This window comes from Pteropus alecto, unplaced genomic scaffold (assembly GCF_000325575.1).
Source record: "Pteropus alecto unplaced genomic scaffold, ASM32557v1 scaffold25, whole genome shotgun sequence".
NCBI classification, from domain to species: Eukaryota; Metazoa; Chordata; class Mammalia; order Chiroptera; family Pteropodidae; genus Pteropus; species Pteropus alecto.
In genome coordinates, this window is record NW_006441955.1 from 35,750,282 (window position 1) to 35,766,223 (window position 15,942).

The window sequence follows — 15,942 nt, forward strand, 5'->3', positions numbered from 1 at the left end:
TCCTGCTTATTAAAAAAAAAATCCATTTTAATTTAAAAGAACAATTTTCATTTCTTCACTCTCATATCTCACCCCAAAAAATCTGCTAAAAAGCAAAATCTGATTCCAAATAATAGAAATATAAAAGGGAACAAACATAATTGCAAGGCCAAAATTTTAAACCATGCAAATAATGGCCCATTCAAAATTTTAATTAGCAACATTCACTTCCTTAATTAAAATACATTGCTATTACGCTTGAACCATACCTTCTTTAATTCATCTCTGCCAAAGCCAGAAATAAAAATTTCTTATATTTTTAAAATGAAAAAGAAAAGCACATTTAACACATAGAAAAAAAGAGCTGTCCCATTTCAACTTTGAGGCTATGAATAACTAACTTTCATCAGAAACGTCTGACATTGTGTTGAACAATTTCTTCACATCATTCTGGGGCTGTCACATGCACTTATTTTTAAAAAGGGACAACTGCAGTAAAACTATGGAAAGTGTTTCTTTATAGACTGATATTTTCATGTTTTTTAAATTTAAATTTTCTATAATATTGCCATTTTTATACCTTCTGAATGAAAGAGAGTTAAATAATGTAACCAGAGACTCGTTTACATTTGGGGAAAAGGAAAAAGCAAAATAAAAGCATCACCCCTCTAAGGAATAGTAGTTGTATCTCAGAATTTTTACTTTACATGTATAACTTGCATATCTACTTTAGAGGAGGTCAGAGAAAACTTACGTTATTATTTTTGCATTTTTTCCCTTGGACTTAATAATATGGTGGTAGAGTAGTAGGACAGAAAAGAAGGAAGAGAGCTAGATCTTAGTATTTGTCATTTTATTGTTTACCAGAGTCAGAAAGCTGTGTTTTTCCAAGACTGTTTTCCTAAGGCAAAACAAGATGTCACTACAGTCACCCATTCTCTACACAAAAGTCTGTCCCATGGATTATGGGTGAGAAAGTGGGAGGAAGGGAGGGAACAAGAACTCCAAAGAGTACAAATTTTGAGTGATTACATGCAAGAACAAAGGGTGAGAATCCTCTGCTCCTTTTATTTCTTCAAAGTCTTACTTGTCAAAAATCTTTCCTGAACATCTTTAAATAACTCTGGTAATTATTCTTTAATTGTTAGCATATATGCCAAGCACATCTGGTATTCTGGAGTAAATTGTGAATTATTTGGGAAAAAAGTTCTTCTATACCCATACCTCACTCCTAACAATTTTAATACAGTGCTTTTTATATTTCACTTGTACAGTAATTATTAATCACAATCATTCAATGTGATTTGTGATAATTATTAATCACAAATTCAATGTTGGTCACTTACAAACTTGGCACCAAAAGTTTCTTTTATGCAAAATAAAATTTTCCATGTAAGAAACAATTCAAACTTACACATCTTTTATACCCTTTAGTCAGTCAATCCTACCCTAGCTTCATATCCCACTAAGTTTTCCATGTAATACTTCCTTTTCTTCTTAATGGTCCCTGTTACTTTCTTTTCGCTGAGGATCTATTTGCTCATCACTGCCTTCAAACAACCTAACATTTCGCTTTGCTCTTTCACAACCCTCTTCCAAATACATCTTATCCAAGAAACTTTGCCAATCTACATATTATGTTAGAAGACTGTCTCCTCCCAAAATCTCAACCAAAAATCTTGCTCAAAATCTTTCAAACATAGTAAGCAAAGGGGCAATAAGTTAAAACCAATACCTACACACACACATTAAACCTCTTCTCTAACAACAAGGATGTCTGTTCACCGCTTATATTCAAATCTGTACTGGAGGTACTAGCCAGTTGCAATACGGCAAGAAAAAGAGATAAACAGCATCCAGATTGGAAAGAAAAAAGTAAAAGTGCTTTTACTCACAGACAACATGTGCATCTATGCTGAAAATCTAATAAAATGGAAAAAAAAAAACCACCTACCAGAACAAGTGAGTTTAGCAAAGTTGCAGGATACGTGATCAATAAAAGAAAAATAACTGTGTTCCTATATGCCAGCAATGAACAAACAAAAATTAAATTTACAAAAACAATACCATGCACAAGTAATAAGTAAATGAGAAATATATTGTGTTCATGGATGTAAGGCAATATTGTTAGAGAGTCAATACAATTCCAATCAAAATCTCAGTAAGCGTTTTTGTAGAAATTAACAACTTTATGTAAAATTCATATGGGGATGCTAAGAACCAAAAACAGTCAAAACAAAAGGACAAAAATGGAGGATTGATATTATCTGATTTCACGACTTATTATAAAGCTACAATAATAAAGACAGTATCATACTGGCATTAAGATAGATAAACACGTGCAAAAAATTCGAAAACATTTATCTGTAAAGATATATGCACCCTGATGTTCACTGCAGCATTATTCATGAGGCCAAAACCTGGAAAAAAATAAAATGCCCTCTGATAGGTGACTAGATAAAGAAAATGTGGTATAAATATATACACAATGAAATATTACTCAGCCACAAGAAAAGATGAAATATTGCCATTTGCAACAACATGGATGGATCTTAAGATTACCATGCCAAGAGAAATAAGTCAGGCAAAAAGTTGAGAGCCATATGATTTCATTCATATGTGGGATATGAAATTAAAAGCAACAAATGAACAAGATGGAGACTCATGGACATGGACAATAGTTTAGTAGTTTCGAGAGGGAATGGGGGGAGGGGAGAGGTAGACAAGGGTAAAGGGGGCCAAATATAAGGTGATAGAAGGATATTTAACTTTAGTTGGTGAATACACAATGCAATATACATATGACGTGTTATTAAATTGGAAAAAAAAAGTTGAGGGTGAAGCCAGAGCAGTGAGTTCTGTTGGTTCAGTTCATTTATTAAAAGAATTCTAATTTTAAAAAGATATTAAGGCATATTTTAGATAAAAATTCCTTACGAGATCAATTATATATATATATAAAAAAAGATAAACAGATCAATGGAACAGAAAAGTCCAGAAACAGACTCATATATATGAATAACTGATTTTTGACAAAAGTGCAAAAGTAATAAGTGAAGAAAAAACAAGCCTTTTCAACAAATGGTACAGGACAATTAAATGTGCATATTAAAAAAATGAACTTTGATCTATACTTTGCTCCATATACAAAATTAACTCAGAATCTATTATAGTGGAAAGGAAGAAGTGAAACTCTCATTATTTGCAGATGACGTATTATATATAACCCTAGAGATTCCACCAAAAAACTGTTAGAACTGATAAATCAATTCGGTAAAGTAGCAAGATGCAAAATTAGTATTCCTAAGTCAATTGCATTCTTATACACCAATGATGAACTTTTGGAAAGAGAAATTAAGAAAACAATCCATTTACAATTGCATCAAAAACTATAAAATACCTGGGAATCAAATTAACCAAGGAGGTAAAAGACCTGTTCTCAGAAAATTATGTCATTGAAAAAAGAAACTGAAGAAGATACAAATAAATGGAAGTATATACCGTGCTCACAGATAGGAAGACTCAACATCATTAAAATGGCCAGACTAGTCAAAGTAATCTATAGATTCAATGCGATCCCTATCAAAATACCAATGACATTTTTCAGAGAGCTAGAAAAAATAATCCTAAAATTTATATGAAACCATAAAAGACCCCGAATAGCCACGGAAATCTCGAGAACGAACAAAGTTGGAGATCACACTACCTGATATCAAACTATACTACAGTAATCAAAACAGCATGGTACTGGAATAAAAACAGATACACTGATCAATGAAACAGAATAAAGAATTCAAAAATAAATCCACCTTTATACACTCATATAATATATGACAAAGGAGGTAACAATATACAAAGAGTAAAGACAGTCTCTTCAATAAATGGTGTTGGAAAATCAGACAGATATATGCAAAATAAAAGAAACCGGACCACCTTCTTACACCGTATACAATAGACTCGAAATGGATAAGACTTAAATCTAAGACCCGAAACCATAAAACTTCTAGGAGAAAACATAGACAGTAATATCTCCAATATTGCTACTAGTAATTTCTTTTTGGATATATCTTCTCAGGTAAGGGAAACAAAAGAAAAAATAAATGAATGGGACTACATCACACTAGAAAATTTTTACACAGCAAAGGAAACCATCAACAAAATGAAAAGACAACCTACTGAATGGGAGAAGATATTTGCCTATGATACACTGGATAAGGGGTTAATACCCAAAATATATAAAGAACTCATATAACTCAACAACTACAAAAACAAACAATCCAATTAAAAAATGGGCAGAAGACTTTATTAGAGATTTCTCCAAAGAGGAAATATAGATGGCCAATAGACATATGCAAAGATGCTCAAGGTTATTAATCATCAAAGAAATCAAATTAAAACCACAATGAGATTATCACCTCGTACCTGTCAGAATGGCAGTCATCAATGAATCAAAAAACAAGTGTTGGTGAGGATGTGAAGAAAAGGAAACCCTCACACAATGTTGGTGGGACTGCAAATTGGTACAGCCGCTATGAAAAATAGTTCTTCAAAAAATTAAAAATGGATCTACCTTTTGACCCAGCAATTGCACTTCTGAGTATTTACCCAAAGAAAACCAAAATAATAATTCATAAAGATCTATGCATCCCTAAGTTCCTTGGAACACTATTTATAATAGCCAAGATATGGAAGCAACCTAAATGTCCATCAACAGATGACTGGATAAAGAAGATATGGTTCACATAATTACCACTTCTTTTTTGCAGTACGAACATTTAAGATCTACTCTCTTAGCAAGTGTATGATACACTTTCAAGTGTATAATACAATATTATTAACAAAAATTGCCATGCTATATATTAAGTCCCTAGAACTTATTCATATTCTAACTGGAAGTTTACACCCTTTGACGGAAATCTTTTCATTTCCCTCACCTGCAACTCCTGGAAAACAGCATTCCACTCGGTTTAAATGAGTTTGGCTTTTTTAAGATTCCACATTATCAAAAAGCGTTTTTCTCTGACTTATATCACTTAGCATAATGCATGCCCTCAAGGACGATTAATGTTGTCACAAACAGCATGATTACCTTCTGTGTCTTCTTTATCCATATACCCTTGTGTGTCTTCTTTATCCATATACCCTTGGACAAACCCTTAGGTTGTTTAAATATCTCGGCTATTGTAAATAATTCTGCAATTGTTACCAGAGTTCATCCACCTGGCACTAGCAGAGCCAAACACTAAACACTGATAATTGCAGTGGAAAAACTGGAGTTTCTTTATTTTCAGAGCATTAGCAAGGAGAAGGGGGAAACTATGGCTCAAAGGCTCAAAATCCCCAATCCAGAGTTTGGGGTGTGTTTTTAAGAGGTTAGGGAGAATAGGTATGTGGAAGCACTGGTGGAGCAATTTGTAATTGGAAGACCTTGGAACTCAGTCATTTATGGTAAAGGGATTCAGCACCAATCTTCCTGAACAACAAACCCTTTGCCTCTGAAAGGGTTCCAGTGTTCAGGTTCTGGTAATGTCCTAGACTTTTGATTCCAGGGAGGGAGAGAGAAGACTTTGGTTCTGGGTACAGCTAGAGGTCAAAGATCTCTCCTATGCACATGCTTCGGCCTCATGACTTGCAGTTTTGGTCTGTTGTCTCTGAAAAGCAATTCAGTACCTTTCAAAACAGGATAAGATCATTTTGAGTTGGTTCTGCGGTTACAAATCTCCCTTTTGTTGTTCATTCATCAATCTTGAGGTAAATAGGGCGACCGGGTTCGGGTTCAATTAAGATAGAGGATTAGCTTCAAGAGGGAGTCAGATTTGTTTACCCATTGTGCCTCTCTTATCCGGCAGCTCTTATAATCTCATACACTCGCCTCTTCCATAATGGTCCCTGAGTCTTAGAGGGGACATTCTGAGTGTTCAATTTACAAGCAGAGACCATAGCAACAGTAGAGGTAGCAGCAGGTGATGATACTTGTACCCTGGAAAAGACTGCTACAAATCATGTAAGCAAGGTACCAGACTGCTTTTTCCCAAGGGGGATTTATTTGCTTCCAAAGTCAATCTTAATTTTTAAAAAATTTCTGGTCAAATCCAAGTCTATGCATCTCTCTCTCAAAATGACAATCCTATCAAAGCCTTAATAATAAAACCAATTTCTAATTATGTTCAGTACAGATCTTACAAGCCAAGAACCCAATTTCTCTCACTGGAAAATGAAAGTGCCACAGGTCAGCCATGCCCCATCAACAGCACTGCAGGTCTGTTTCTGGAACAATCAATCCAGGTTGTAATTTCAATGCGGTCCTGGGAGAAGACGAACCCTGCTTTTACCTAGTCCACCACCTTCCCTCACATCCTCCAGGAATAATCAATCCAAGAATCTGCTTGGACAAAACCTGGAGAGACTGCCCCAACCAGGGGTTGCTGAAGCACAGACAGAAAGCCCACTCAAAGCTAAGTCCCATCTAAGTCATCATTTTTGTTACAGAACAAAAAGTTTGTCCAACCAGCACTAGAGCCAAACACTAAACACCAGAAATTGCAGTAGAGAAAATTAGGGTCATTTTCTTTGCTAAGCACTAGGCAAAGAGAAAGAGAAAGCTATGGCCCAAAAGCCCAAACTCCCTGATGCAGGCTCTAGGGCAGGTTTTAAGGGGGCAAGGGAAATAGGTATTTGGAAACACGGGCAGGGCAAATTTCATTGGAAGGATGTTGGAGCTTGGTCATTTATGGTAAAGGGCTTCAGCACTGGATCTTCCTGGACAACAGGCCCTTTGCTTATCTATAAAGAACTCCTGAAACACAATAATAAGGAAGCAAACAACCTAATTATTTTAAATGGGCAAAAATTTTAAACAGACATTTTATGAAAGAATAGCAAATAAGCACATTAAAAGATGCTCAATACCATTAGGGGAATACAAATTAAAGCCACAAGATACCACCACAGCTTATATCATCAACTAACCTATGACAAAAGGAGGCAAGAATACACAATTGAGTAAAGACAGTCTCTATGCACCCCAATATTCATGGCAGAACAATTTACAACAGTCAAGATATAGATGCAACCTAAATGTCCATCAACAGATGACTGGATAAAGAAGTTATGGTTCATATATACAATGGAATATTACTAAGCCATTAAAAAAAATGAAATCCTACCATTTGCAATGACATGGAGAGACCTAGAGGTTATTACACTGAGTGAAATAAGTCAGACAGAGAAAGAAAAATACTATATGATTACACTTATGTGCGGAATCTAAGGAACAAAAAGAACAAACTAACCAAAAACAGACACACATACAGAGGACAATTTGGTGATGGACAGAGGGGAAGAGGAAGGGGTTTGGGGGACTGGGAGAATGGAGTGAAGGGTTAATGAAGTACAAATTAGTAGTCGATAGATGGTCATGGGGATGGGGAGTACGGCATAAGGAATGCAGTTAGCATTAATACATTGGCAAGGTGGAGGGCAAGGGGATCGTTTTATGAACTATATAGGTGTCTACCCAATGTACTGTATACTTGAAATTAATGAAAAACAATAATAATACTGTAATAATTATATATGTTATCAGGTGGGTACTAGACTCATTGGGGTAATCACTTCGTGAGGTACATAAATCACTAGGTTGTACACCTGAAATTAATATAATATTGTATGTTGACTGTAATTGAAAAAAATTTTTAAAAACCCACAAGATAACAATACCTATTAGAATGGCTACAATTAAAAGACTGACAGTACCAAGTGTTGGCAAGGATGTATAGGAAATGTCTGTACACTGATGGCGGGAATGTGAAAAAGTACAGGCCCTTTGGAAAACAGTTTCACAGTTAAATAAATATCTACCATATAAACCAGCCATTCCATCCCTAAGTATTTGCCCAGGAGAAATGAAAGCATACATCAATAAAAAGTTTTATACACAGATGTTTATAGCCTTTCATAACAACAGGTGAGTAGGTAAACTCTGATATACTCATTAAATGGAATACCACTAAACAATAAAAGGAATGAACTTTCATATGTACTACAACATGGATGAATTTCAAAATAATTATGCTAAATAAAATAACCCATTAAAAAAGAGTACATATTATATGATTCCATTTCTATGAAATTCTAGAAAATGCAAACTAAACTACAGTAATTGAAAGCAAATCAATGGCTGCCTGGGATAAGAAAGGGGATATGGATATGTTCATTTTCTTGATTCTGGTGATAATTTCATGAGTAGATTCATATGTCAAACTTATCGAGCTGCACAGCTTAAGTTTGTATACTTTTTTATTACATTAATTATATATCAAAAAAAACATTAGAAATCACCTGTTATTACCCTTAAAGCCAGCGGTGGTACATATCTTGACTGAACACAAAAAGATGCTCCTTAATAATTCTTTTGTAGCAATACCCTCAAAGAACTTCTGATAATAATATAGTGAAGGGGCACACAGAGTCCAGAGTACATATTACTAGCAGAGTAAACAACTATTGTATTTCATACCCACTGACAGAAAAGGATACTTTGCCTTCCATGAAAAAATATATGAAGAGATTTCCCACTCTAAACCACAAATCAGATATCCATCTTAAATTATTTTACAACATTAACCAAAGGGGACTATTTAGAGAGTTTAAAAAACAAAAATGGTAGTTCTACTTCCTTTTTTATTTTAATTCAGGAGTAATTTAGAGAACATTATATATTAAGAAAATGAATATCTAAAGCCATCTGAACCAGAAGACCATTTTAGTCCAACTTTAGCTTTAAGACCAACTCCTCCAAAAAAAGACATGAATACTTTTGTTAAGTAATTTTGATAACCAAGAAGCCAAAACTAGAAAATAAACATTCTTAATATGAGTAAATATTTAAAATTTTGATTATTGCATATATACCTATATGAGTGGTTGAGTTTATATAACTGGAGAGAGAAAAGCCAAGCAATGTCACTCACCTATTTTGTTCCTCCAGTTTAGCCAGGAGTTCTAAGTCGTCTGGACTCAACTGTGATGGCGAAGATGGTGAAAGGGCTGGCGTTGATAGTGTGGTAGATGAGGATGTAGTGTGTAATGAAGCAGATGGACTTGCCACCTGACTGGCCATCTGACTGACTGTGTGTGATACTGTGTTCTTCACCCATGAGAGAGTAGAACTCAGCTTTTCTGCAACCTTGTCTGTCGCCACCTAAGGATAAAAATAAAAGTTGCATGTATTTTAGTTTTATGGTATTTATCAAGAACTTGGTATTTATCAAGAACTTGGTATTTACCAAGAACTTGCTAATCCTGTTAAGTTTTACTTAATAACTACCATCAAAATACTCTCTTTAAGGTGATAAAGGTAAAATCTGTTTTAACAATCATTATCTCAACATCTAGTTTGTGAAAACTGTTTCAGTTCTACAGCATGAACAAACTAGAACAGTGTTTTCTAAACTACAGGTTGAAATCCATTAGGTAGTGATAAAATTCAATTTAATAAGTAACGCTAGCATTTTTAATAATGAAAAAGAGCAGGAAATGTCAGTGTAAAGATATATCTATCATCTCACAAAATTTTTGTTTCAGTAACATATGTATTAAAATTATGTACTCACACGTACATACATGCATGAGTGCACTAAGTTGGGATCTAAAAGGTAATCTTTATTGGGGTTGTAGTCAAAAACATTTGAAAGCCAAAGAATTCAAACATGTTCATTAGGTAATGAGGATAGGAAAATCCTGTAACATGACTAACAACTCAACAAAAACTAGGTTTGCTTGACATAAAGATGTAATGAGATCCGTGATATCTGTCTTCAAACAACTGAAGAGTATTTTTATTATAGAAGACAGTCTAGTTCTAGAGGATAAAATTATGATAAATAGTTGAGTTAACGCAATGAGACAGATTCAAGGTCCAACTTTCAAATAGAACTATTCAGAAATAGAATGAGATTCCTAAAAAGAATAGATATTCCCTACCAAGGCTACAATACAGTAGCAATTATTAGAGCCATATGTCAAGAGTTGGATGAAGATGTATCTCTGTTTTAAGTTGACAACCAGGACTAGAAAAGCATTTAAGATCATTCCCATCTCTAAGATTCAATGATTTATACACATGTCCATATATGTGTAATTGGACATACCAACCTCCTAAGCAGATATGTACGCAACAAATTCAGCTGAAAAACATAATATACACAAATAATACTCAAACAAGGCATTACTACTTTGGAAACGAAAAACATGAACAATAACCATATATGAATATCTTTATAAAACTAAACATTCCTAATGAGTTAATAGATAAGGTAAAATAGATTTTTAAGCAATAATAGATTTTCAATAGATAATAGATTAAGGTATTATAGACTTTCAAAAACTATCATAAAAAAAGCTTCTTGATTGTGAAGTCCGAAGACACATAAAAGCTGAAAACTACAAAGTGTTTTTATGTGCTTTGAGAATATCTTAAATTTTATGCAGTAGGTAAACAGCTAAATCACTATAAATTATTTTCTGAATCAGCATATTCTCAGCCAACTTTGGTTATATAAAGCAATTCATACTCACAAATTAAAACTCCAACACATGCACGCAAATAAAAATCCCATCCAGACTATCTTAGCAGATCCTATTTTCCTCGTGAGTTATCCAAGGCTTTCTTCCTCACCTCAAAACACACGACTCTATCCCTCTGCCCGCTCCCTTCCTCCACCTAACCCAGCAGGAAAAATCAATGTAGGGGAAGGATAACATGGAAAAGGGATTCTAAGATCATAGCTAAGCCACTCAACATTGAGGCTGGAACTTCTAAGACAAAGATTTGATTATAAGTGCTGAACAAGGGACAAGAGTTGTATTAACCCAAGGATACCTCTTATTTTCTTTTACTTTTCAATAACTTTCCCCTTTTAGAACTTACTTACCTTGGGAATGGTATTATGGAAAGGATCGGGGGCTCTCACTGTTGAGGGAAGAGTCCCCAAGAAAGATAAGGAGGATGAAGTATAGGACCCAAGGAAAAGAAGCATAAGGTAGATTATTTAGGCTTCCAGGTAAAAAGAAGTCTTCGCCAATGTATAGACCAGCAGCACATCAGTTCATCAGAGCAAAAGGCCAGATAGGAAGCAAGGAATAATTTAGCCAAAACTTTCTTTATGCAAAGAAATGGTAGGAGCTGTGGGAGACAAAAGATAGCCTATGATTTATTATCCTATTGATCCTCTCTACATAGTTACAACTACAAATTCAACTGTGAACACGGTGCTAATTTGCATCTCAAAAGCACATTATATTTTAAAACAGAAAACCTAATATGTAAATTTATAGAAAAATGTTACCTTTTACTAATATCAATAATTTCAAATATACTTACAACTTTTAAGAATTAATGCTTTAAATTTCTATTATGTAAAAGACCTCTGCTCAAGTTAACTGCAGCAAAGACAAAAGACACCTATAACTTGCTTTAATTAAAACAAATAAGAATCTATTAAAAATTGGGGTGACACTGATTAATGAAATCATATAAATTTCAAGTGTATAAAACAAATAAATTTATCATACCCCTTCTGTACACTGTAGCAACAGGCTTCCATTTAAAGAATCAGAATAACCAAGAGTACAATCCTGACATCCTTTCAAACTTGCTGAAATGAGATTTAGTCTATAACTATCAAAGATTCAACAACCCATCTTCGAATTTTATATTCTTAAGTATAACTAGAGTATTTGATTGCAGTTGCGCTTCAATAAAGTTTAATACTCATGGTTCTAGAAATCCTAAAGGGCTGAATTATTTTTCATATATCATTATGTCCTATTTTTCCTCTAAATTTACTTTTCCAAATCTCCACTCAGCCGCCTCTAAACCTCTTTCCTTCATCCTATGGTAAATTGAGGTCATGAACACATAATAAATCTGACAATGCAATTACGTCACAAAGTTCCTATCTACCTATAGAAGTGTTATACATTTATTTTTAATCATGAACAAAATATGAAAAGGTTAAAAAGATCTTAAAAAGGCTTAGTGATCAGACACAAAAAGCCACATGTTATATAATTCCATTTATATAAAATGTCCAGAATAGGCAAATCCAGAAACAGAAAAAGATTAGTGGCTTCAAGGGGCTGGGGGAGGGAGGATTGAGGAATGACTAAAAATAGGTACAAGTTTCCTTTTGGAGTGATGAAAATCTTCTGGAATTGGACTATGGTGATAATTATACAACCCTGTGAATATAAAAAATGCCACTGAACTGTATACTTTAAAGGACTGAATTTTATGGTACATGAATTATTTCTCAATCTTAAAAGGGCTTAGTCGATCAGAAAAAGCCACATAATATATGATTCCAACTATATCTGAAAAAGCTACATATTATATGAATCCAACTATACGACATTCTGAAAAAGGCAAAGCTAAAGAGGCAGTAAAAAGATCAAAGGTTGCCAGGGGATGGAGAGAAGAGAGGAATGAACAGGTAGAGCAGAGAGGATTTTTAGGGCAGTGAAAATACTCTGTATGATACCATTATGATAAATAAGCGTCATTATACACTTGTACAAACACACAGAATGTATAACACCAAGAAGTGAACAGTAATGTAAACTATGGATCTGGAGTGATTATGACGCATCGATGTAGGTTCATTAATTATTAACACATGTGCCACACTGGTAGAGAATGTTGATAATGGGGAAGTGTATGCATGTGTGGGGGTAGGAAACATATGGAAAATCTCTGTACTTTCCACTCAATTTTGTTGTGAACATAAAACTGCTCTAAAAAAAGTAAAATCTTAATGAAATAATAAATATAAAGTTTAGTAAAAGTCTTGGATATTGCTACATTTGAAGAGGATCTCCCATGAGAAATAATCATGGTCCCTTTATTACTTTATATTTTATTTGAACTTATAAGGATGCTCTTACTCCCCAAAAGGACTACTTTTAAAAAGTCCAGTTTTGATCCAAAATCTAAAACACTCTAAAGTATGTGTCACTGTTTTCCGCATTTCAAAAGTGAAGAAATAATGACACAGGAAAAAAAATAAAAAACAGAGAAGGTCAGAAAGCTGGTGAGAAACAAACGTAGAGTCTGATTTGAGATTCTTTCCTCTTAACCACTATCAAGAGTGAGCAAGCCCGAAAGTTGGCGATGAATGTGATTACTAATGACCTCAGGGAGTCCATGAAAAAAAGCAGAAATCAGAATCCAGTCGATTGAGGAGCATCTGAGAGATGAAGAATTAGGAGCTACAAAACCTTCCCACTCCCACCACTATGACCTCTAGTTTTGAGACTCCTTGATTCATTCTGATTCCTGAAAACTGGAAATTCCAGAATGTTAGTCAGGACTTCATTATGCAACAAACCTTACTTTCCAAAAAGTGCCTTCAAATAGACACTAATTTCATTTGATTTTCTTACACAGAGAAAAAAATTGGCACAATACAGATAACTAAACTGTTATGATTATTTTTTATCATTGTTTATAGCAAGGCTAAGTCAACAATTTAGCATTCTTTTAGGATTTTTCACATCACTTAATATTAACTCAATGTTCATAATTCTATAGGACAAGTAATGTTTTCGCTTTAGAGATAAGAAATTCAAGATTAAGATCATTTAAAAGACTTACCTCTTAACTCAAAATGGACCTCAGCATAAGAGCTAGAACTATAAAACTCTTAGAAAAAGCACAGGGGAAAAAGCTTATGACAATGACTTTATAATCATTCCTAAAATATGACACCAAAAGCATAAGCAAAAAAGAAAAAAATTAGATAAAATGGACTTCATCAAAATTGAAACTTTTGTATATCAAAGGATACTATCAACAGAGTGAAAAGGCAACCCACAAAAAGGGAGAAAACTATTTGAGAATCATATATCTGATAAGAGATTACATCCAGAACATATTAAGAACTAAAATCACTAACTCAAACAACCCAATTAAAAAATGGGGAAAGGATCTGAACAGACATTTCTCCAAAGATATACAAATGGCCAATAAACACAATAAGCATATAAGATGCTCAACATCACTAATTAGGAAAAAGAAAACTAACTTCACATACATAAGGATGGCTATTATTAAAAATAACAAAAATAGGAGGCTTCTGGGAAAAAATGGCATACATAGAGGCTTTGTTCATCCTACTTGCGACAAAATTAAAGTTGTGATGGAAACACAGAGTAAACAGCAAGGAAAGTTGCCTGGGTTTTAGATGAACAGAAGCACTACGACTAGGGAGAGAAATAATTAATCAACCTGCAACAGTAGAAGGTAGGAGGGGGCGAGGACGTGAGGCTGCTCAGTCTCAAGCAGCTGAGTGGGACAGAATCTGCGGCAGCAGCAGCCACAGCCGCAGATGCCTCTTTAAGGAGCAGTGACTGTGAGCAGACTTTCGCAGTGATAGACCTGCTCACTCTGAGCACCAGCGCTTGGCTGGCTGCATGGGGGACAGGGGCACTAGGGACTTACAAGGGAACAATGAGTTGTTGGAGTGAGGGCCAGAAGCGAGTCTTTCTCCCACAGAGAACTGCCAGCGGTATTCACTGTTCCTCTGTTGAGCCCTTCCGCGTCGCAGCACTGCCATAGCTGAGACATCAAACTGGATAACAGAGGTCACTCTGCCCAGAGAATTCCCTAAAACTCTGCCTCCCCCAACTCACAGCCCCACCTGAGTCACATCTAGTTGTGTCCTCACCAAGTCTGGTGCCCCTTGCGAGCAGTGCCTAGACTCACACTTGTGGCAGCTGGCCTCAGTTTCTGATGTGGTTTCTTGAGGTAACTATAAGCACAGCATCTGTAGGTGCTTGCTATATCTTAACAGGTGGCCCTGGAGGGGCATAGGCTGAGGCTAAACCCCTGCAGCTGAACCCCTCTCAGGACTGTGCTGCTGGACACCTACTACACAAAGCCACGCTAGTAAGACTGGGAGACTTAGGAGTTTTGCTTAGTTCATAGAAACAAAGAAGCAGAAACCATATAAAAGAACAGAGATCCAGGAATAATGGAGTCAAGCAATCTAACAGATGCAGAGTTCAAAATACTAGTTATAAAGATGTTCAATGAACGTAGGGAAGTGTAGATGAATTCAGTGAGAACTTCAACAAAGATATAAAAAACATAAAAATGGAAATGAAAATTATAGAAGGGAACCACTCAGAAATGAAGAACACATTATCTGAGATAAAGAGTACATCAGAAGGAATAAACAGAGTGGATAAAAAAGAGAATTGAACTACCAATATAAAGTAAAGGACACTCAATCAGAATGGCAAGAAAAAAGCCAAGACTATAATAATAATTTAAGGAGCCTATAGGACACAATTAAATGTAAAAATATCTGAAGGAAAACAAGTTGAAGACCTATTTGAAGAAATAACGGTGGAAAACTTCCCTCATCTGGAAAGGAATAGACATATAACACTAGGAAGCTCAGAGAGTCCCAAACAAGATGAACCCAATGAGGCCCACATCAAGACACATTATAATTAAAATGCCAAAGGTTAAATACAAAGAGAGAATCTTAAAAGCAGCAAGAGAAAAGCAGTTACCCACAACGGAGTTCCCATAATAGTAGTATCTGATTTCTCAAAAGAAACTCTGCAGGCCAGAAGGGTTTGGCACAAAATATTCAATGTGATGAAAACCAGGATCGACAACCAAGAATACTTTATCCAGCAAAGTTATCATTTAGAGTTGAAGGACAGATAAAGAGCTCTCCAGGCAAAAATAAGCTAAAGGAATTTATCAACACCAAGCCAGTATTACAAGATATGTTGGCAGGACTTCTTTAAGAAGAAAAAACATGTATCAAAATCATGAATAAAGAATGGTAATAACTACATTCCTGTCAACAAATACCTCAAATGGAAAAGAATTAAGTGCTCCAACCAAAAGACAGAGTGGCTGAATGGATAAGAAAATAAGACACATGC

General features: G+C 34.9%; 1 protein-coding gene across 3 annotated transcripts in view; it reads right to left on the minus strand.

Annotated features, from left to right (window-relative positions):
- Positions 1-15,942, minus strand: part of EVI5 (ecotropic viral integration site 5) — a 186,353-nt gene that overhangs the window by 138,914 nt on the left and 31,497 nt on the right. For all 3 annotated transcript variants that reach the window (XM_015595263.2, XM_015595262.2, XM_006919412.3), the window contains exon 2: positions 8,952-9,184. In XM_015595263.2, coding sequence (XP_015450749.1) covers positions 8,952-9,100 — 149 coding nt within the window. In that variant the 5' untranslated portion in view covers positions 9,101-9,184. The remainder of the gene's footprint in view (positions 1-8,951; positions 9,185-15,942) is intronic.